Below are 22,448 nucleotides of genomic sequence, written 5' to 3'. Positions count from 1 at the left end.
CCATGTTAAAGTTTACATATCTGGTCATATGGATGTTAAATATTATTTTATGAGTTGGTTATGTAGGCTTCTTCTAACCCATCGCTTTCTATTGCATATACTAATATGATAAAATGATATCTTTAGATTAATATATATACTTTATAAGTCCAAAAATAAATGTTGATACTACAGATTGCCCCTTTAAGTCTATCAAAAGTGTGCAAGTTTGAGCACGTAGCTAAATGAGAGAGCAGCAGTGTGATTCACGTCAATGCGCTATGTCGATATCAATAATAAGTGATATCCGTATCGCCGTAGACTACACCACTGCTGTCATCCTTACCTCCAAGCGTTTATTCAAATTGGATACTCTTTGGATGTCGACAGCAGTCACACAATTGGAAGACATAGCTTGGACTGTAGCCTACAAAAACCTATTTCTGCTCTTTTCCCGTGATCCATCTAATACATTTGGTGTTTAATCATAGTGGTCTCTGACTTGTGGTCAGATACGCTCAGGTGGAACAAACTTAAACATGCGCATTTTTTCAATGCTGATTTGAATGTCATTGAGAAAACAGAGAAGTGTCTAATATATTTTTTTCGCAAACATCTTTTCTGAATTTAAAAATAATCCTCTAAGTAATCATCTAGTTTTTCAAAGGTATCTGTAATCTGATTATAATAGTTTTGCTGGTAACGTAACGGATTACAGTTACCGTTTTTTGTAGTCCCTTACATGTAGCGGATTGTAATCCGTTACTCCCCAACCCTGACTGTGCGTATCCTGTACGTATGACTAATACCGCTTCAAACTGAAATTTGATCTTGAAACGTGAACATTTTAGAAATAGGCGGGGTTTATGACTTTGTGGCTGTGGTAACTAGGGACAACCGCCTTATGGAAGTGACGTCAAGCTGTCATCATGTAAGATGGCGACTCATCACAGGCAGAATGCTGCTGGGCGGAGAAAAGTCCAGGTAAATCACTAATGTATCTATCTTGTCATGCAGTTTCATGCAGAGTAAAGATTTTTCAATTTGCATTCATACACGATACTTATCCGCGGAAATGTATCTTTTGCCTGCTCATCCATGGATGTCTTTGAACCCTCAACGTGTGGCGGGCAAGTGACACCGGTCACTCCTCCCTCGGCTCTGGCATTACTAGCAGAGAGCTAGCTAGTTTAGCTTGCTGCTACTCAATACATTCTGCGGCCCGCTGCAAATTACTCAATTCGGTTGACCGAGACCGTGTCTCGTGTTTAATGGGTTGTCAAGGGATTTGCATGTGAACGTCCGATTGTGTGGTGTTGTTATTTCAGCTAACGAGAGACATTGAAGATTTCCCCCGCGCCCACCCTCACATCACGAGCTAGCTGGTTAGCTAGAAAATCACATCCCCTTTAGCTAGCTATGTGGTATGCAACCAGTCGGATGGTGCAATTATCTTTGTCCGATTACAATTGCATAGGCTTGATCCTATGCAATTGCTCGACGTCAGCAAACTGCCGTCACACACATGCTTTACGAATGATGGCATGCAGTATGTTCAATGATGTTCAACAAGTTAGTGTCCTTGTCTTCTGATGCAATATGATATACTCTGTATCCATTCAATAATGTTAGTTTGTATGTACATTGCCTTCAAAGTATTCACACCCATTGACAAACTTATTATGTTATTACAAATTGGGATAAAAGTGGATTTAGTTGTCTATTTTTTTAAGGATCTACACAAAATATAAAATTGTCAAAGTGGAAGAAAAATGTTATTAAATAAAAGATTCATGAAAGCTATATAAAAAAAACAACAACAATAAATATATATAAGTATTCAACCCCCTGAGTCAATACATGTTAGAATCACCTTTGGCAGCAATTACAGCTGTGAGTCTTTCTGGGTAAGTCTAAGAGTTTTACACACCTGGATTGTACAATATTTGCCCATTATTTTATTTTTACTCTTCGAGCTCTGTCAAGTTGGTTGTTGATCATTGCTAGTCAGCCATTTTTCATGTCTTGCCATAGATTTTCAAGTCGATTTATGTCAAAACTGTAACTAGGCAACTCAGGAACATTCAATGTTGTCTTGGTAAGCAACTCAAGTGTATTAGGTTTGTTTTAGGTAATTGTCCAGCTGAAAGGTGAATTTGACTCCCAGTGTCTGTTGAAAACCAGGTTTTCCTCTAGGATTGTGTCCATTCATTTTCTATCCTGAAAAACTCACCAGTCCAATACATTACCAGTGTTTACAAGCCATTTATGACACTTGATTAGTTTCAGCAACAGTGCCTACATGTTATTGTAAAATGAACAAAAATATAAATGCAACATGTAAAGTGTTGGTCCCATGTTTCATGAGCTGAAATAAAAGATCCCAGACATTTTCCATTCGCACAAAAAGCTTATTTCTCAAAAATGTTGTGCACAAATTTGTTTACATCCCTGTTAGTCAGCATTTCTCCTTTGCTAAGATAATCTATCCACCTGACAGGTGTGGCATATCAAGAAGGTGATTAAACAGCATGATCATTTCTCAGGTGCACCTTGTACTGGGGACAATAAAGGCCACTCTAAAATGTGCAGTTTGGTCACAACACAATGCCACATATGTCTCAAGTTCTGAGGGAGCATGCAATTGGCCTGCTGACTGCAGGAATGTCAACCAGAGCAGTTGCCAGATAATTGAGTGTTCATTTATCTACCGTAAGCCACCTCCAACATTGTTTTAGAGAATTTGCAGTATGTCCAACTGGCCTCAACTGCAGACCATGTGTAACCACGCCAGCCCAGGACCTCCACATCAAATTGTATTGGTCACATACACATGGTTAGCAGATGTTAATGCGAGTGTAGCGAAATGCTTGTGCTTCTAGTTCCAACAGTGCAGTAATATTGAACAAGTAATCTAACAATTCCCCAACAACTACCTAATACACACAAATCTAAAGGGGTGAATGAGAATATGTACATATAAGTATATGGATGAGCGATGGGTGAGCGGCATAGGCAAGGTGCAGTAGATGGTATGAAATACAGTTGAAGTCGGAAGTTTACATACACTTAGGTTGTAGTCATTAAAACTTGTTTTTCCACCACTCCACAAATGTCTTGTTAACAAACTATAGTTTTAGCAAGTCGGTTAGGACATCTACTTTGTGCATGACACAGACAGATTATTTCACTTATAGTTCACTGTTTCACAATTCCAGTGGGTCAGCTTCTGATAGGCTAATTGACATCATTTGAGTCAATTGGAGTTGTACCTGTGGATGTATTTCAAGGCCTACCTTCAAACTCAGTGCCTCTTTGCTTGACATCATGGGAAAATCTAAAGAAATCAGCCAAGACCTCAGAAAAAAATGTGTTGACCTCCACAAGTCTGGTTCATCCTTGGGAGCAATTTACAAGCGCCTGAAGGTACCACATTAATCTGTACAAACAATAGTACGCAAGTATAAACACCATGGGACCACGCAGCCATCATAGCACTCAGGAAGGAGATGCATTCTGTCTCCTAGAGATGAATGAACTTTGGTGTGGAAAGTGCAAATCAATCCCAGAACAACAGCAACGTACCTTGTGAAGATGCTGGAGGAAACAGGTACAAACGTATCTATATCCACAGTGAAAAGAGTCCTATATTGACATAACCTGAAAGGCCGCTTAGCAAGGAAGAAGCCACTGCTCCAAAACCCCCATTAAAAAAGCCAGACTACGGTTTGCAACTGCACATGGGGACAAAGATTGTACTTTTTGGAGAAATGTCCTCTGGTCTGATGAAACATAAATAGAACTATTTGGCCATAATGACCATTGTTATGTTTGGAGGAAAAAGGGGGAGGCTTGCAAGCCGAAGAACACCATCCCAACCGTGAAGCACGGAGGTGGCAGCATCATGTTGTGGGGGTGCTTTGCTGCAGGAGGGACTGGTGCACTTCATAAATTAGATGGCATCATGAGGGAGGAAAATTATGTGGATACATTGAAGCAACATCTCAAGACATCAGTCAGGAAGTTAAAACTTGGTCACAAATGGGTCTTCCAAATTAACAATGACCCCCAAGCATACTGCCAAAGTTTTGGCAAAATGGCTTAAGGACAACAAAGTAAAGGTATTGGAGTGGCCATCACAAAGTCCTGACCTCAATCCTATAGAAAATGTGGGGGCAGAACTGAAAAAGTGTGTGCGTGCAAGGAGGCCTACAAACCTGACTCAGTTATACCAGCTCTGTCAGGAGGAATGGGCCAAAATTCACCAAACTTATTGTGGGAAGCTTGTGGAAGGCTCCCCGAAAACGTTTGATCCAAGTTTAACAATTTTATTGGCAATGCTACCAAATACTAATTGAGTGTATGTAAACTTTTGACCCACTGGGAATGTGATGAAAGAAATGAAAGCTGAAATATATCATTCTCTATCTATTACTCTAACATGTCACATTCTTAAAATACATTTGTGATCCTAACTGACTTAAGACAGGGAATTTTTACTAGGATTAAATGTCAGGAATTGTGAAAAACTGAGTTTAAATGTATTTGGCTAAGGTGTATGTAAACTTCCGACTTCAACTCTACATGTGATATGAGTAATGTAAGATATGTAAACATTATTAAAGTGGCATTATTTAAAGTGACTAGTCATTCATTTATTAAAGTGTCCAGTGATTGGGTCTCAATGTAGACAGCAGCCTCTGAGTTAGTGATGGCTATTTAACAGTCTGATGGTCTTGAGATAGAAAAACAGCTTCTATCTCTGTCCCAGCTTTGATGCATCTGTACTGACCTCGCCTTGTGGATAATAGCGGTGTAAACAGGCGGTGGCTCGAGTGGTTGGTTTCCTTGATGATCTTTTTGGCCTTCCTGTGACATCAGGTGCTGTAGGTGTCATGGAGGGCAGGTAGTTTGCCCCCGGTGATGCGTTGTGCAGACCGCACCACCCTCTGGTTAGCCTTGCGGTTGAGGGCGGTGCAGTTGCTGTACCAGGCTGTGATCTGTAAAATTTGTCAGGGTTTTGGGTGACGGGCTAAATTTCTTCAGCCTCCTGAGGTTGAAGAGGCGCTGTTGCGCCTTCTTCACAACACTGTCTGTGTGGATGGACCATTTCAGTTTGTCTGTGATGTGTACGCCCAGGAACTTAAAACTTTCCACCTTCTTCATTGCTGTCCCTTCGGCTTCTTCACCTGCTCGATCGTCTGAGACCAGCCACCCGGACAGCTGATGGAACTGGGTATGCACAACTGAAGAATTTCTGAAACGGTCTCGGGGAAGCTTATCTGGGTGCTCGTCGTCCTCACAAGGGTTTTGACCTGACTGCAGTTCAGCGTCGTAAACTTCGATGGCCACTGTCACGCTGGAGAAGTGTGCTCTTCACGGATTAATCCAGGTTTCAACTGTACCGGGCAGATTGCAAACAGCGTGTATGGCATCGTGTGAGCGAGCGGTTTGCTGATGTGAACAGAGTGCCCCATGGTGGGGTTATGGTATGGGCAGGCATAAGCTACGGACAACAAACACAATTGCATTTTATCGATGGCAATTTGAATGCACAGAGTTACCGTGACGAGATCCTGAGGTCCATTATCGTTTGCCATTCATCCACCACCATCACCTCATGTTTCAGCGTGATAATGCACAGCCCCATGTCGCAAGGATGTGTACTAGAGGTCGACCGATTATGAGTTAACACCGATACCGATTAATCTGACAATTAAAAAATATATATATATTTGAAATAATGACAATAACAACACTACTGAATGAACACTTGTATTTGAACTTAATGTAATACATAAATAAAATCTCTTTAGTCTCAAATAAATAATGAAACATGCTCAGTTTGGTTTAAATAATGCAAAAACACAGTGTTGGAGAAGAAAGTAAAAGTGCAATATGTGCCATGTAAAAAAACTAACGTTTAAGTTCCTTGCTCAGAACATATGAAAGCTGGTTGTTCAATATTCCCAGTTAAGAAGTTTTAGGTTGTAGTTATTATAGGAATTATGACATGTCGACTATTTCTCTCTATACCATTTGTATTTCATATACCTTTGACTATTGGATGTTCTAATAGGCACTTTAGTATTGCCAGCCTAATCTCAGGAGTTGATAGGCTTGAAGTCAAAAACAGCACTGTGCTTCAAGCATTGCTACGAGCTGCTGGCAAACGCAGTAAAGTTTGAATGAATGCTTACGAGCCTGCTGCTGCCTACCACCGCTCAGTCAGACTGCTCTATCAAATATAAAATCATAGACGTAATTATAATATAGTAAACACACAGAAATACGAGCCTTTGGTCGTTAATATGGTCAAATCCGTAAACTATCATTTCAAAAACAAAAAGTTTATTCTTTCAGTGAAATACGGAACCGTTCCGTATTTTATCGAACGGGTGGCAACCCTAAGTCTAAATAATGCTGTTACATTGCACAACCTTCAATGTTATGTCATAATTATGTAAAATTCTGGCAAATTAGTTCGCAACGAGCCAGGCGGCCCAAACTGTTGCACATACCCTGACTCTGCGTGCACTGAACGCAAGAGAAGTGACACAATTTCCCTAGTTAATATTGCCTTCTAACATGAATTTCTTTTAACTAAATATACAGGTTTAAAAAAAATATACTTCTGTGTATTGATTTTAAGAAAGGCATTGATGTTTATGGTTAGGTACATTGAAACGATTGTGCATTTGTTAAATCAGCACCCGTTTGGCGAAGTAGGCTGTGATTCGAGGATAAATTAACCGGCATCGCATTGATTATATGCAACGCAGGACAAGCTAGTTAACCTAGTAATTTCATCAACCATGTGTAGTTAACTAGTGATTATGTCAAGATATTTTTTAACATTTTTTTTTATAAGAAATTTAATGCTAGCTAGCAACTTACATTGGCTCCTTGTTGCACTCGCGTAACAGGTGGTCAGCCTGCCACGCAGTTTCGTCGTGGATTGCAATGTAATCGGCCATAATCGGCGTCCAAAAATGGCGATTACAGATTATTATGAAAACTTGAAATCGGCCCTAATTAATCAGCCATGCCGATTAATCAATCGACCTCTAATGTATACACAATTCCTGCAAGCTGAAAATGTCCCAGTTCTTCCATGGCCTGCATACTCGCCAGACATGTCACCCATTGAGCATATTTGGGATGGTCTGGATCAACGTGTACGACAGCGCGTTCCAATTCCCGCCGATATCCATAGACTTCGCACAGCCATTGTAGAGGAGTGGGACAACATTCCACAGGCCACAATCAACAGCCTGATCAACTCTATGCGAAGGAGATGTGTCGCGGCCCAAACTGATCAATGAGGCTAATGGAGGTCATGCCAGATACTGACTCGTTTTCTGATCCACGCCCCTACCTTTTTTAAGGTATCGGTGACCAACCGATGCATGTTTTCCCATTCATGTGAAATCCATAGATTAGGGCCTAATGAATTTATTTAAATCGACTGATTTCCTTATATGAACTGTAACTCAGTAAAATCAATGTCAAGGATTCACCAGAAACAATCCCAATCCATCTTCATTTTGTTATGTGGTTCAAATTGCACTCATATCCAATTCTCTGTGCAGGTATCCTATGTGATTAGGGATGAGGTGGAGAAGTATAACCGCAATGGGGTGAACGCCCTGCAGCTCGACCCGGCCTTGAACCGCCTCTTCACAGCTGGCCGAGACTCCATCATTAGGATATGGAGCGTCAACCAGCACAAGGTAACCTGTCCGTCACCTACACACTTAGGATGGCATCCTGCCAGGTTATCTTGACCCTTTGAACCCTTTCACTCTAGGTCACGCTGTGATAGTTTCCACTAAATAACACAGCCACAAAGTCAGATTTCACAGCCATAAAGTCAACATTTGTTTATTGCTTGCATCCTATCACTTTTCAACTGTATTGGAGGAGAGGCTCCAAGGTCCTGCCCCTCTGACTTTGTTCTCCAATATGGGGGAGATGTGACGTGTCAAGTAAAGAAAAATTGAGAAAGAGCTGATATGTCAGATGTATAGATGTACAGACCCAATATCCATGGTCAATGTTCAAATGAAAAGCGCCAAGCTTTTTGTTGTGCTGTTATTGTAATTGATTGTCATAGAATACTTGCATAAACCCAATGATATTGCAGCATAAGTCTTATTTATTGCAGCAGGACCCGTACATTGCATCGATGGAACACCACACGGACTGGGTCAATGACATCGTCCTCTGTTGCAATGGGAAGACATGTGAGTCAGTGTGACGTGTTAAGCCAGAGTTTAAGTTCTCTAAGAAATTCTCTGAGAACAGAGCCCTACCCGTCAGAATGGATAGCCTATATTTTTTATTATTAAAGAATGATCACTGAAACAGAACTACATTTTAGGACATATCCATCACATGCAAATTGGCAAAACCGTTTTATGGATATTTGCTTGTACAGTGCCTACAGAATGGATTCACACCCCTTGACTTTCCACATTTTCTTTGTTACAAAGTGGGATTTAAATGGATCAAATTGTCATTTTTTGTTAACGATCTACACAAAATACTCTGTCAAAGTAGAAGAAAAAAATCAATAATATATTTTTGATTAAAAGTATTCAACCCCCTGAGTCAATACATGTTAGAATCACCTTTGGCAGCGATTACAGCTGTGAGTCTTTCTGGGTAAGTCTCTTAAGAACATTGCAAACCTGTATTGTACAATATTTGCCAATTATTATTTTTTAAACTCTTCAAGCTCTGTCAAGTTGGTTGTTGATCATTGCTAGTCAGCCATTTTCAAGTTTTGCCATAGATGTTCAAGCCAATTTAAGTAAACTGTAACTAGGCCACTCAGGAACATTCAATGTTGTCTTGGTAAGCAGCTCTAGTGTATATTTAGTCTTGAGTTTTAGGTTATTGTCCTGCTAAACGGTGGATTTGTCTCCCAGTGTCTGTTGGAAAGCAGACTGAACCAGGTTTTCCTCTAGGACTTTGCCTATGCGAAGTCCTTATCCTAAGAAACTCGCTAGTTCTTGCCGATGACAAGTATACCCATAACATGAACTAAATATAAATGCAACATGTATTGGTCCCATGTTTCATGAAGTGAAATAAAAGATCCCCCAAATGTTCCATCAGCACAAAAACCTTATTTCTCTAAAATGTTGTGCACAAATGTGTTAACATCCCTGTTAGTGAGCATTTCTCTTTTGGTAAGAAAATCCATCCAGGTGTGGCATATCAAGAAGCTGATTAAACGTCATAATCATTGCACAGGTGCACCTTGTGCTGGGGACAATAAAAGGCAACTCTAAAATGTTTTGTCACACAACACAATGCCACAGATGTCTCCAGTTTTGAGGGAGCTTGCAATTGGCATGCTGACTGCAGAAATGTCCACCAGAGCTGTTGCCAGATAATTTAATGTTTATCTACCATAAGCCGCCTCCAACATCGTTTTAGAGAATTTGGCAGTACGTCCAACCAGCCTCAACCGCAGACCATGTGTAACCATGCCAGCCCAGGACCTCCACATCTAACTTCTTCACCTGTGGGATTGTCTGAGACCAGCCACCCGGGCAGCTGATGAAACTGAGGAGTATTTCTGTCTGAAATAAAGCCCTTTTTGTGAAGGTAAGCTCATTCTGATTGGCTCGGCCTAGCTCCCCAGTGGTTGGCCATGCACCTTCCAAAGTGTCATTTATAACTTCACCACGATCAAAGGGATATTCAATATCTGTTTTTTTTTTGCCCATCTACCAATAGGTGCCCTTTGCAAAGCATTGGAAAACCTCACTGGTGTGTGTAGTTGAATCTTTGTTTGAAATTCACTGCTTGACTGAGGGTCCCACATAATTATGTGTGGGGTACAGCGATGGGGTAGTCATTCAAAAATCCTAAAGTTATTTAGGCTTGCCATAACAGAGGTTGAATACTTATTGACTCAAGACATTCCAGCTTTTATTTTTAATAAATTTCTGAGAACATAATTCCACTTTGAGATTATGGGGTATTGTGTGTAGATCAGTGACACAAAATCGAAATTTAATCCATTTCAAATTCAGGTTGTAACACAACAAAATGTGAAAGTCAGGTGGTGTGAGTACTTTTCTGAAGGCACTGTATATATTTTGAATATTTTGCAGTCTGGTACAGTTAAGCCTGCAAGCCATTTTTATAAATAAATTGTCATCTTGTCGCTTTTTAAAGCCATATTACCTTTTCCTATTGATCCTGTGTCTGAATAATCTCACTCTGCATTCCAGTGATATCTGCTTCCTCAGACACCACAGTGAAAGTCTGGAATGCGCATAAGGGATTCTGCATGTCCACATTGCGAACACACAAGGTAAGCAATGCCATACTGTATACTGATGGCTCCAAAATACCACACCTCTTATCCCATTTCAAGTGTTATCACAAAGGCCTGAATGCTATCTTGAGATAAGTACCCATAACTTCCGTGTTCATACATCTTCGTTTGAGATAAATGCATATTTACATATTATACATTTGTTATCAGTTATCGACGCTCTTATCCAGAGCGACTTACAGTAGTGAATGCATACATTTCATGCATTTCTTTTCCTGTACTTTAAAGCGAAAGTTACGATACAACTTTATTTCTCTACAGCTGCATTAGATTTAGCATGCACATTTCAAGATGCGTGCTTTAGCCTAATCAGAACCAAAATCTAATTTTAAAAGCACTGAGACTTGGCATCAAAACCCTATGGTTTTGTCTGTACCAGGACTATGTCAAAGCCTTAGCCTATGCCAAGGACAAGGAGTTGGTGGCCTCAGCTGGGCTGGACAGACAGATCTTCCTATGGGACGTCAACACACTAACAGCACTGACTGCCTCCAATAACACCGTCACCAGTGAGTATGCTCTCTCATCTGGATCATGTTCATTCAGCACCAAACTGAAAAAAAGGACTAACCGGGGGAGGGATTACCTGGACTCCAATAAGAAATACTAATTTTATTTTCTTCTTGCAAAATGTTTTCAAATGTTTTCTGTTGCATGCCCTAATGAACATAACTCAGCTACCATGTCATAGGCACACCCTGGACCGAGTATTTTAAATGTTCACTGGACTACTTGGAATGTACTGTACAGATCTAGATAGATGTACTGTATATCTGGAGGAATCGCTCGTTGAAGACGATATCTGTGTTCGAATACTCATACTAACATACTATTTGTGACATAAATTGAGTATGTAGTAGGCTTATTTGTCATAGTAATCGATATAGTAAGTATGCCAAAAGTTTCCAGATGTCCTACTAAATTCACAAAAATACGAAGTATACAGGCAGTCGACACTATTTCCGTGCATAATTCAGTTCTTCAAAAATGGGCGTGGCTTCACAACATTTTCAGATTTGAAGATGCAGCCGAAGTCCGATGAGAGCGGATACAAATTAATTGCTTTAACTAATTATGACAAATGTTAGGAAAATGTTGAGCAATATAATAAAGTAAGGCCTTTTCAAATAACTTACATTACACCTTATGTTGGCTGTCAATTTGTTAGCCACGCTAGCCTTACAAACAGCATATCATTACAGCAGTTGCTTGTATGTACCGTTATGTTAGCTACTAATACATAAAACTTGCCAGTATATAAACTATATACTATCTAACTACCCAACGTTTATTGACTTCATTATTCACGTCATTCTTAGCTAAGTGGTATAGTCGTTGTGCGTTCTCAGTGGACATTGTTAATGAAGTTGTAAGATGTCTAGCTAGTATATACGCATTAAGTATGTAGTATACAGTATGTTTACATTTAAGTCATTTAGCAGACACTCTTATCCAGAGCGACTTACAAATTGGTGCATTCACCTTATGATATCCAGTGGATATCCTGGCGTCGTGAGGGAGCTTGTTCCACCATTGGGGTGCCAGAGCAGCGAACAGTTTTGACTGGGCTGAGCGGGAACTGTGCTTCCTCAGAGGTAGGGGGGCCAGCAGGCCAGAGGTGGATGAACGCAGTGCCCTTGTTTGGGTGTAGGGCCTGATCAGAGCCTGAAGGTATGGAGGTGCCGTTCCCTTCACAGCTCCGTAGGCAATCACCATGGTCTTGTAGCGGATGCGAGCTTCAACTGGAAGCCAGTGGAGAGAGCGGAGGAGCGGGGTGACGTGAGAGAACTTGGGAAGGTTGAACACCAGACGGGTTGCGGCGTTCTGGATGAGTTGTAGGGGTTTAATGGCACAGGCAGGGAGCCCAGCCAACAGCGAGTTGCAGTAATCTAGACGGGAGATGACAAGTGCCTGGATTAGGACCTGCGCCGCTTCCTGTGTGAGGCAGGGTCGTACTCTGCGAATGTTGTAGAGCATGACCTACAGGATCGGGTCACCGCCTTGATGTTAGTGGAGAACGACAGGGTGTTGTCCAGGATCACGCCAAGGTTCTTAGCACTCTGGGAGGAGGACACAAGGGAGTTGTCAACCGTGATGGCGAGATCATGGAACGGGCAGTCCTTCCCCGGGAGGAAGAGCAGCTCCGTCTTGCCGAGGTTCAGCTTGAGGTGGTGATCCGTCATCCACACTGATATGTCTGACAGACATGCAGAGATGCGATTCGCCGCCTGGTTATCAGAAGGGGGAAAGGAGAAGATTAATTGTGTGTCGTCTGCATAGCAATGATAGGAGAGACCATGTGAGGATATGACAGAGCCAAGTGACTTGGTGTATAGCGAGAATAGGAGAGGGCCTAGAACAGAGCCCTGGGGGACACCAGTGGTGAGAGCGCATGGTGCGGAGACAGATTCTCGCCACGCCACCTGGTAGGAGCGACCTGTCAGGTAGGACGCAATCCAAGCGTGGGCCGCGCCGGAGATGCCCAACTCGGAGAGGGTGGAGAGGAGGATCTGATGGTTCACAGTATCAAAGGCAGCAGATAGGTCTAGAAGGATGAGAGCAGAGGAGAGAGAGTTAGCTTTAGCAGTGCGGAGAGCCTCCGTGACACAGAGAAGAGCAGTCTCAGTTGAATGCCCAGTCTTGAAACCTGACTGATTAGGATCAAGAAGGTCATTCTGAGAGAGATAGCAGGAGAGCTGGCCAAGGACGGCACGTTCAAGAGTTTTGGAGAGAAAAGAAAGAAGGGATACTGGTCTGTAGTTGTTGACATCGGAGGGATCAAGTGTAGGTTTTTTCAGAAGGGGTGCAACTCTGGCTCTCTTGAAGACGGAAGGGACGTAGCCAGCGGTCAAGGATGCGTTGATGAGCGAGGTGAGGTAGGGGAGAAGGTCTCCGGAAATGGTCTGGAGAAGAGAGGAGGGGATAGGGTCAAGTGGGCAGGTTGTTGGGCGGCCGGCCGTCACAAGACGCGAGATTTGATCTGGAGAGAGAGGGGAGAAAGAGGTCAAAGCACAGGGTAGGACAGTGTGAGCAGGACCAGCGGTGTCGTTTGACTTAGCAAACGAGGATCGGATATCGTCAACCTTCTTTTCAAAATGGTTGACGAAGTCATCCGCAGAGAGGGAGGAGGGGGGGGGGGGAGGAGGATTCAGGAGGGAGGAGAAGGTAGCAAAGAGCTTCCTAGGGTTAGAGGCAGATGCTTGGAATTTAGAGTGGTAGAAAGTGGCTTTAGCAGCAGAGACAGAAGAGGAGAATGTAGAGAGGAGGGAGTGAAAGGATGCCAGGTCCGCAGGGAGGCGAGTTTTCCTCCATTTCCGCTCAGCTGCCCGGAGCCCTGTTCTGTGAGCTCGTAGTGAGTTGTCGAGCCACGGAGCAGGAGGGGAGGACCGAGCCGGCCTGGAGGATAGGGGACAGAGAAAATCAAAGGATGCAGAAAGGGAGGAGAGGAGGGTTGAGGAGGCAGAATCAGGAGATAGGTTGGAGAAGGTTTGAGCAGAGGGAAGAGATGATAGGATGGAAGAGGAGAGAGTAGCGGGAGAGAGAGAGTGAAGGTTGGGACGGCGCAATACCATCCGAGTAGGGGCAGAGTGAGAAGTGTTGGATGAGAGCAAGAGGGAAAAGGATACAAGGTAGTGGTCGGAGATTTGGAGGGGAGTTGCAATGAGATTAGTGGAAGAACAGCATCTAGTAAAGATGAGGTCAAGCGTATTGCCTGCCTTGTGAGTAGGGGGGGAAGGTGAGAGGGTGAGGTCAAAAGAGGAGAGGAGTGGAAAGAAGGAGGCAGAGAGGAATGAGTCAAAGGTAGACGTGGGGAGGTTAAAGTCACCCAGAACTGTGAGAGGTGAGCCATCCTCAGGAAAGGAACTTATCAAGGCGTCAAGCTCATTGATGAACTCTCCAAGGGAACCTGGAGGGCGATAAATGATAAGGATGTTAAGCTTGAAAGGGCTGGTAACTGTGACAGCATGGAATTCAAATGAGGAGATAGACAGATGGGTCAGGGGAGAAAGAGAGAATGTCCACTTGGGAGAGATGAGGATTCCAGTGCCACCACCCCGCTGGCTCGATGCTCTAGGGGTATGTGAGAACACGTGGGCAGACGAAGAGAGAGCAGTAGGAGTAGCAGTGTTATCTGTGGTAATCCATGTTTCCGTCAGCGCCAGGAAGTCTAGGGACTGGAGGGTAGCATAGGCTGAGATGAACTCAGCCTTGTTGGCTGCAGACCGGCAGTTCCAGAGGCTGCCGGAGACCTGGAACTCCACGTGGGTCGTGCGCGCTGGGACCACCAGGTTAGAGTGGCAACGGCCACGCAGTGTGAAGCGTTTGTATGGCCTGTGCAGAGGGGAGAGAACAGGGATAGACAGACACATAGTTGACAAGCTACAGAAGTGTTGTTAGTATGGGTATTCGAACACAGCTAATGTCTTCAAGTACACATCAATTTGAATGATGGCCATGGGTATCTTTACCGGTCTTTAAGTGCCACTGACTGACCAGAAGTCTGTTGAGACAGACCTGAGTGTTGTAACTATGCTGTTGTTGTCTTCTTCTCCCAGCCTCCTCACTGAGTGGGAACAAAGACTCCATCTACAGTCTGGCTATGAATCAGATGGGCACCGTCGTCGTGTCTGGGTCCACTGAAAAGGTGGGTTCTTAAATCACACTTGTATTGATATATTCTTAATGTTTCCAGTGGTGTGATGACATTTGGTGTAATACTTCCAGCTAACTGAAGCTGATTTATTTTACTGCCATTTTCTAAAGTGAGATGTGTTTAAAGGTTCAAAGCAGCCATTTTATCTCAATAACAAATAATTTATGGGTAACAATTAAGTACCTCACTGTGATTGTTCAATTAAAATGGTCAAAAATCAAACAGAAATAGGTTCTTAGCAAAGAGCAATTTCTGGGAGTGGTCTGAGTGGGGAGGGGAAAACTAGCTGTTATTGGCCGAGGGGAACTCTCTTTCTCATTGGTCTATTAACTAAATTACCGCCTGGTGATATCACCAGGCAGTCCAAAACTCCATCCAGCTGAAATTTCAGGTGGTCTTTTCAAACAGTTTTTGTTGGTGGCACACACCATAAACGAGTGTGCCACCAACAAAAACCTTAACCTATGTTTTTACATTTTTTGGTTTGGCAATTCGAAATTAACTATGTTTTTTTCCCATATACCTCATAAAGAGTGAATGTGTCCTTTTAAAGGTACTGAGAGTTTGGGATCCTCGAACCTGTGCCAAACTGATGAAGTTGAAAGGCCACACAGACAACGTCAAATCATTACTGCTAAACAGGGATGGCACTCAGGTAAGGATGGCCCTTAAAAATCTAATCTTGTCGCTCACTTTTAAAAATGTCAGCCACTGGTACTCTTTTGTGGAAGCCTTATTTTTCATATAGGGACGAAGAGGACTTGACATGTTTTTTAAATACCATTTGGAGGATTTCTGGAATCAGCAGGGAATAAACTGCGAGGGAAGCCTCCAACCTGAAATTTTCAACTGGGATTTCGCATTCCTAATGTTACAGCTCTCTTTTCTCGCCCAGTGTCTCTCGGGCAGCTCAGACGGGACCATCCGGTTGTGGTCGCTGGGGCAGCAGCGGTGCATCGCCACCTACCGGGTGCACGATGAGGGCGTATGGGCCCTACAGGTCAATGAGGCCTTCACGCACGTCTACTCTGGTGGCCGCGACCGCAAGATCTACTGCACCGACCTGAGGAACCCAGAGCTCCGCATGCTTATCTGTGAGGAGAAGGCCCCCGTCCTCAAGGTGAGAGGGGTGTGGTTATTGGGATACTCTGAGCAGAGGGCATGCTAGGAAAAGGTAGTTGTAAAGTGTGTAACTTGTAGATATTAGGCCTGGATGTTTATTGGACTTAAGTATTTTGAGCCATATACAGTCCAGTCGTAATGTTACAATGTTTTTTCTTATCTCAGCCTTAAAGGCCCAGTGCAGTCAAAAATGTATTTTCCTGTGTTTTATATATATTTACACACCGAGGTTGGAATAATACTGTGCCATTGTGAAAGTGATGATAATGCCCTTTTAGTGTAACATGCTGACCAGACTGAACACGTCGTGTGTGCGAGCTTCGCAAAATGAATGTAGAAATCCATGTTATTCAATTGTTGCACCCGCACTGCTCGCGTGCGCCAACGAGCGTCTGCGTTGCCAAGGGCTAAAATAGAAGTCATTCCTATTTCTGACGCAGATCACGCTGCAAGTCCTGCTTCTCCCATCTCATTGGTTTATAGAAGCACGTACCCACGTGCCATCTTCTCATTGGTTATACCCACGTGGGTGATTGAAAGACGAAATGTTTTGGCGGTTGTAATATTATGGAAGTGTAGATGCCAATCACCATATAAGTTCAACGATGAAAAGGCCTGGAAGGAGGAGAGATGACTACAAACGATTCGGTTGACCGTTTTATGTGTGGATTAAAATTGTCGGGGTAGAGGACCTTGTGCATTTCAGGTAAAATAACAACTCAATGTTTATATCCCAGGACAAATTAGCTAGCAACAGCAAGCTAGCTAAATAGGACAAATTAGCTAGCAAGTGCAAGCTAACTAGCTAAATTGCCATACATGTTTAATGCTTTTCGACCTGTCCCCAAATTAATCTCATTGGTTCAGTGTTTGTTTTGATATTTTAACCTGCATCTCCTAATCGCGTTTGGTGTAGGGGGACAAAATAATTGTATGCACGATAGCGCACGATGGCGCACACGCGCAGCCGGTTTGGGTTCCGTGTAAGAGATGTTTGAAAAGACCACCTGAAATGTCAGCCTGTTTTGGTAGAATGGAGTTTTGGCCTGCCTGGTGACATCACCAAAATTCTTGCTTGAGAAATTGCTCTTTGCTAAGAAGCTATTTTTCTTTATTTTTTATTTTTTATTTAAAACATAGTAAGGTACTAAATTGTTACCAAGAAATGATTTGATATTGAGATAAAATAGTCTGCATTGGACCTTTAAGTGAAGGCTGCTCTGTGGCTCCCTGGTTCAGATGGAGCTGGACCGCTCAGCTGACCCCCCCACGGCCCTCTGGGTCTCCACCACCAAGTCCACCGTCAACAAATGGGTAAGCATCATAGCTGGAGTGGAACAGCAGGGGTTTTATATGAGTAATTGATATGTTAATATTACATGGAAGTAGAATTATACTGGATATAACACAGTAGAAACAAAGAATTCCGTATAGCCTGTGGGTCTCTTCTAAGAGAACCTTGTGTCTGTATACTTTTAATGCAATGTTCACTCCCTGATTTATGTTTCCTGTCATGATTCATTGCAGTCTCTGAAGGGCATTCACAATTTCCGAGCATCTGGAGATTACGACAACGACTGCACTACTCCCCTGACGCCTCTCTGCACACAGCCCGAGCAGGTTGTTAAAGGTAAACATTTAACTTCATAAGTCTCCCAGTCTTTGCATTGCAAATTCTGGTATTTAGAATATAATAGATACATTATGAACACATGCTCTTTCCATGACAGACTGACCCGGTGAATCCAGGTGAAAGCTGTGATCTCTTATTGACTTCTTAAATCCACTTCAGTCAGTTTAGGGGAGGAGACAGGTTAAAGAAGGATTTTTAAGCCTTGAAGCAATTGAGACATGGATTTTCTATGTGTGCCATTCAGGGGGTGAATGGGCAAGACAAAAGATTTCAGTGCCTTTGAACAGGGTATGGTAGTAGGTGCCAAGCGCTGGGGTTTGTGTCAAGAACTGCAACGCTTCTGGGTTTTTCATGCTCAAGCATGGTCCACAATCCAAAGGACATCCATCCAACTTGACACAACTGTGGGAAGCATTGGGGTCAACATGGGCCAGCATCCCTGTGGAATGCATTTGACACCTTGTAGAGTCCATGTCCCAATGAATTGAGGCAATTCAAAATTAGGAAGGTGTTCTTAATGTTTTGTACACTGTACGTTCTAGGCCTAAATGGGTGTTGTGTGTATTTCTGTCCACTAGGCGGAGCCAGCATTATTCAGTGCCACATTCTGAACGACAAGAGACATATACTAACCAAAGATACCAACAACAACGTTGCATACTGGGATATTTTAAAGGTGCGTGCCCATTGCCTTTTGTGTTTTACATTTGGGTTTTCTGCCATCATCCGTCTCTCTGCAATCTCTCTGCCATCTTCCATCTCTCTGCCATCGTTTGCCATATCGTTTGATTGAATACCTCTTGTCCTCATTCAGGCGTGTAAAGGGGAAGACCTGGGAAAGATGGAGTTTGACGAAGAGATTAAAAAGAGGTTTAAAATGGTGTATGTGCCAAACTGGTTCTCTGTGGATCTTAAGACTGGGGTAAGATGATCCTGCCTTCTTTTTTTACATTGTAAAGCTTTGGACAGTAATAGCAATAGGTAGGACAGTGATTTGCCTTCATTTTAATGCACATATTTCGTTGGGTAGATGTTGACCATCACGCTGGATGAGAGTGACTGCTTTGCTGCGTGGGTGTCGGCCAAGGATGCAGGCTTCTCCAGTCCTGATGGGGCTGATCCCAAATGTGAGTGCTTTTAAAATAAAATGTACTGCCTTGCAAGATCAACTGGACTTTTTACCCACACAAAGTGAATATGGTCCCATATGTGCAGTACCGTCCGTATAGAGTTGTCTTCTCTTCTAGTGAACCTGGGTGGACTGCTGCTGCAGGCCTTACTGGAGTATTGGCCCCGGACACACGTCAACCCTATGGATGAAGAAACCGAGATGAACCACGGTGCGCTGTTACACACACACACAGTTGCAAGAAAGGCATTTCACTGTCCTTGTGCATGTGACATTAACACTTGAAAAACACACTTACATATACTACTGTAATAATATAATGTATATAATAATAATATCAAGTATAATGCAGGCAGCCTTTGTGATATTCTTCTGACGTTATTGAGTTTAATTAAAACTATCAGTGACTGTGTGTGTGTGTGTGTGTGTGTGTGTGTGTGTGTGTGTGTGTGTGTGTGTGTGTGTGTGTGTGTGTGTGTGTGTGTGTTTCTGTCTTCAGTGAACGGGGAGCATGAGAGCAGGATACAGAAAGGTAATGGCTACTTCCATGTTCCCCCTCACACGCCAGTCATCTTTGGAGAGGCAGGGGGAAGGACCTTGTTCAGGTAAAATACACAGCATTACTTACAGTACGTGAAATATGAACATTTTCCATCCATGCTGCTGTTGAAGTCTGCTAAACCGCCCTGTGATAGTCGGACATGGTTGGGAATAGTATTGGTTTTCGTTGAAATACTGTGCCGAGCGGCACTCAATCAAGCTTTTGCCGGTGTAATGGAACCAATGGAATAGTCCCAGAAGTGCAAACCCCACCCATCCGGCCCTCTCTTTCTCTAGGTTATTGTGTCGAGACTCAGGTGGTGAAACTGAGTCCATGTTGCTCAACGAGACCGTGCCACAGTGGGTCATCGACATCACCGTGGATGTGAGCTCTCGACTTATTATTAATGATAAATATTTTACATGTACACTCCCAGTCAAAAGTTTGGACACACCTACTCATTCAAGGGTTTTTCTTTATTTTTACTATTTTCTGCATTGTACAATAATAGTGAAGATATCAAAACTATGAAATAACACATACGGAATTATGTAGTAAACAAAAAAGTGTTAAGCAAATCAAAATATATTTTATATTTGAAATTCTTCAAAGTAGCCACCCATTGCCTTGATGACAGCTATGCACACTCCTCCATGACTGGTACTGTATATGTATCTTCTAACATTACAGTATTATAGCTAATTGTGTAGTGTTGATACAATATGATTCTCATGTATGATTCTTCCCTGTGATTTAGAAAAACATGCCCAAATTCAACAAAATCCCATTCTACCTCCAGCCTCATTCTTCCTCTGGTGCAAAAACCTTAAAGAAGTAAGTACAACATTTTAAACCGACAATCTGTTTTTCTGTTCCTATTATTGTTCTTTGTTCATCCTTCCCTGCAAAACATATTTTCCTAATGGTATCATTCACTTGAACTATTTATCTCACCGTTCAATGTTCTAAGCTTGCAGTTATATTCCAACGTTGTGGTTCTTCCGTAGGGACCGTCTGTCGGCCAGCGACATGCTCCAGGTGAGGAAGGTGATGGAACACGTATACGAGAAGATCATCAACCTGGACAACGAGTCTCAGACGGGGGCCTCGGGGAACAACGACAAGCCCAGCGAGCAGCAGAAGGAGGAGGAGGACGTGGCCGTGCTGGCCGAGGAGAAGATTGAGCTGCTCTGTCAGGACCAGGTACTGTACAGCATACTGTACAAAAACCCTACCTCTTCAAAGAGTATCTTAAACAATCCCCCCCCCCTTTTCTAGCTCTGACTTTGCTGATAGCTACTTTATTGAGGAAAAGTGTACTTACTATGCCTGTGATATGTAGTTGTCCCACCTAGCTATTTTCAGATGAATACACTAACTGTAAGTCCACTCTGGATAAGAGCGTCTGCTAAATGACTGAAATGTATTAATATATGTTCCCACTTTTCGTTGTTTGTAGGTATTGGATCCCAACATGGACCTGCGGACGGTCAAGCATTTTATCTGGAAGAGCGGCGGCGACCTAACCCTTCACTATCGGCAGAAGTCCACGTGAGGTCACCGGTGTCATCTTGTGCTATCCTGACCTCCTCCTCCTTCCTCTGGCACAAAACATGGACTGTTCAAACTCATCCAACCAGATCCATGTGTTAGTAACACAAACCTGTGCTCAACGACTCCTTGTTAGAGCCTTATAACACCTCAAAGCATTTGTTTGGTCCGTAGCCAGAGTGTCACACAATAATCACTGTTCTCCAATCAGCCAGAACACACAAGGAGAAAGGAAGGTAACTATTGTTACTGCGTACAGTGAATGGACTGAAGACATTTCCAGGGCATTTTAAGGTTCTTTGTCATTTAGGTTTTATTTTATGATGTTTCCTTGCTTCCTTTTTGTTCATTTCTTTCCTTTTTTGTAAGTAAGATTTTTATTGACATGCCCATCTTCCGAGAGAGAAGGCGTGACGACCAGCTTGAGAAAGTCACTATGCTTGGGGGTTCACTTTGTGACATGAGTATGTTTTAGTTTCTGTTGGGGTCCCCCCCCCCATACATTCCTAGAACATGCTTGTTTTCGACCACCTATCACCACCCTTCATCCTCGTCCATGGTTAGGAAAGGGTTTATTGAGGAACATTTTCTGGATAGTCAGGCGACCATTCAAACCAATCAAAGACTTGACAGAATGTAAAGACGTGACGATGTTTATTGTGTGGCTTGTGTGATATTCCTCAGTTACCTTAGTTTGGCAACTGACTGATGTATTGAAAGCTGCTGGGTGAAGCTTCTCTCACCAAATGGACACATACAAGTACACATTCCCCATACTATCTCTTTAGCGAACACTGTTATTAAATTACTGAACCTATCTTTCTTTTTGTAAATAGACTGTCATATTTTATAGGCAACTTGACACAAGTTGTACTTCTGATCATCAGGAACATTATATTTTCTTTTTTTTAGCAAAACCTATGTTATTTTCAAAAGGGTGCTTTCTCATGTAAAAAAAATATCATTAAAATCACAAATGTCAAGAAGCAACAGGTATGTACAATTTAAAGGACCCACTGAATCAGGATGTTTATAGGCTACTGTACTGTATTTGAGAGCAAAGCTAAATTGTTGTCATTGGCATTACCCATGACAGTCTGCTGCTAAATCGGCCTATATCCATTATACACTGACAAAGTTTATGGGGGGATATTCTTGAGGAAAGTGGAGGGAATCACAAAACTTTTTTTTTTTTTTTTTTTATGCCAACGAAATGAAGACTGTGCTCTCAAACTCCAACAATGTGAGTGGCACAGTGTTATAGCAAATGTATTATAATAAAGAATTTATTTGGTTTTAATCCTAAAGAAACTTTGGTTGTTGAATAATCTCTACATTAAAAAAAGATACTAAAGAATTATATGCCTCTGTATCCACAACCGCTTATGCTCCCAAGTGCTGATTGTAATTTTAATATATATTGTGGGTGCATAAGCGCTTAATAAATTAGCCAACATGACAATGAGAATAACATGCTTTTGA

At 42.5% G+C, this 22,448-nt stretch overlaps 1 protein-coding gene across 2 annotated transcripts; it reads left to right on the top strand.

The window, feature by feature from the left end:
• Window positions 1-858: 858 nt before the first annotated feature.
• Window positions 859-22,323, top strand: LOC106579583 (WD repeat-containing protein 48). 2 transcript variants are annotated; one of them, XM_014159625.2, is made up of 19 exons: window positions 859-963; window positions 7,572-7,712; window positions 8,150-8,225; window positions 10,230-10,312; window positions 10,716-10,845; window positions 14,893-14,981; window positions 15,544-15,645; window positions 15,886-16,110; window positions 17,352-17,426; window positions 17,640-17,742; window positions 18,324-18,421; window positions 18,560-18,667; window positions 18,776-18,872; window positions 18,993-19,085; window positions 19,374-19,479; window positions 19,712-19,799; window positions 20,173-20,249; window positions 20,423-20,618; window positions 20,875-22,323. In XM_014159625.2, exons 1-19 carry the CDS (start codon window positions 916-918, stop codon window positions 20,968-20,970), a joined length of 2,031 nt encoding a protein of 676 aa, XP_014015100.1. In that variant the 5' UTR covers window positions 859-915; the 3' UTR covers window positions 20,971-22,323. The 2 variants fall into 2 exon arrangements, with proteins under 2 accessions (XP_014015100.1, XP_014015099.1); XM_014159624.2 differs by having other exon boundaries at window positions 8,147-8,225.
• The last annotated feature ends 125 nt before the right edge of the window (window positions 22,324-22,448 follow it).

Source organism: Salmo salar, chromosome ssa19 (genome assembly GCF_905237065.1).
Source record: "Salmo salar chromosome ssa19, Ssal_v3.1, whole genome shotgun sequence".
NCBI classification, from domain to species: domain Eukaryota; kingdom Metazoa; phylum Chordata; class Actinopteri; order Salmoniformes; family Salmonidae; genus Salmo; species Salmo salar.
This window is presented reverse-complemented; position numbering and strand designations above follow the sequence as displayed.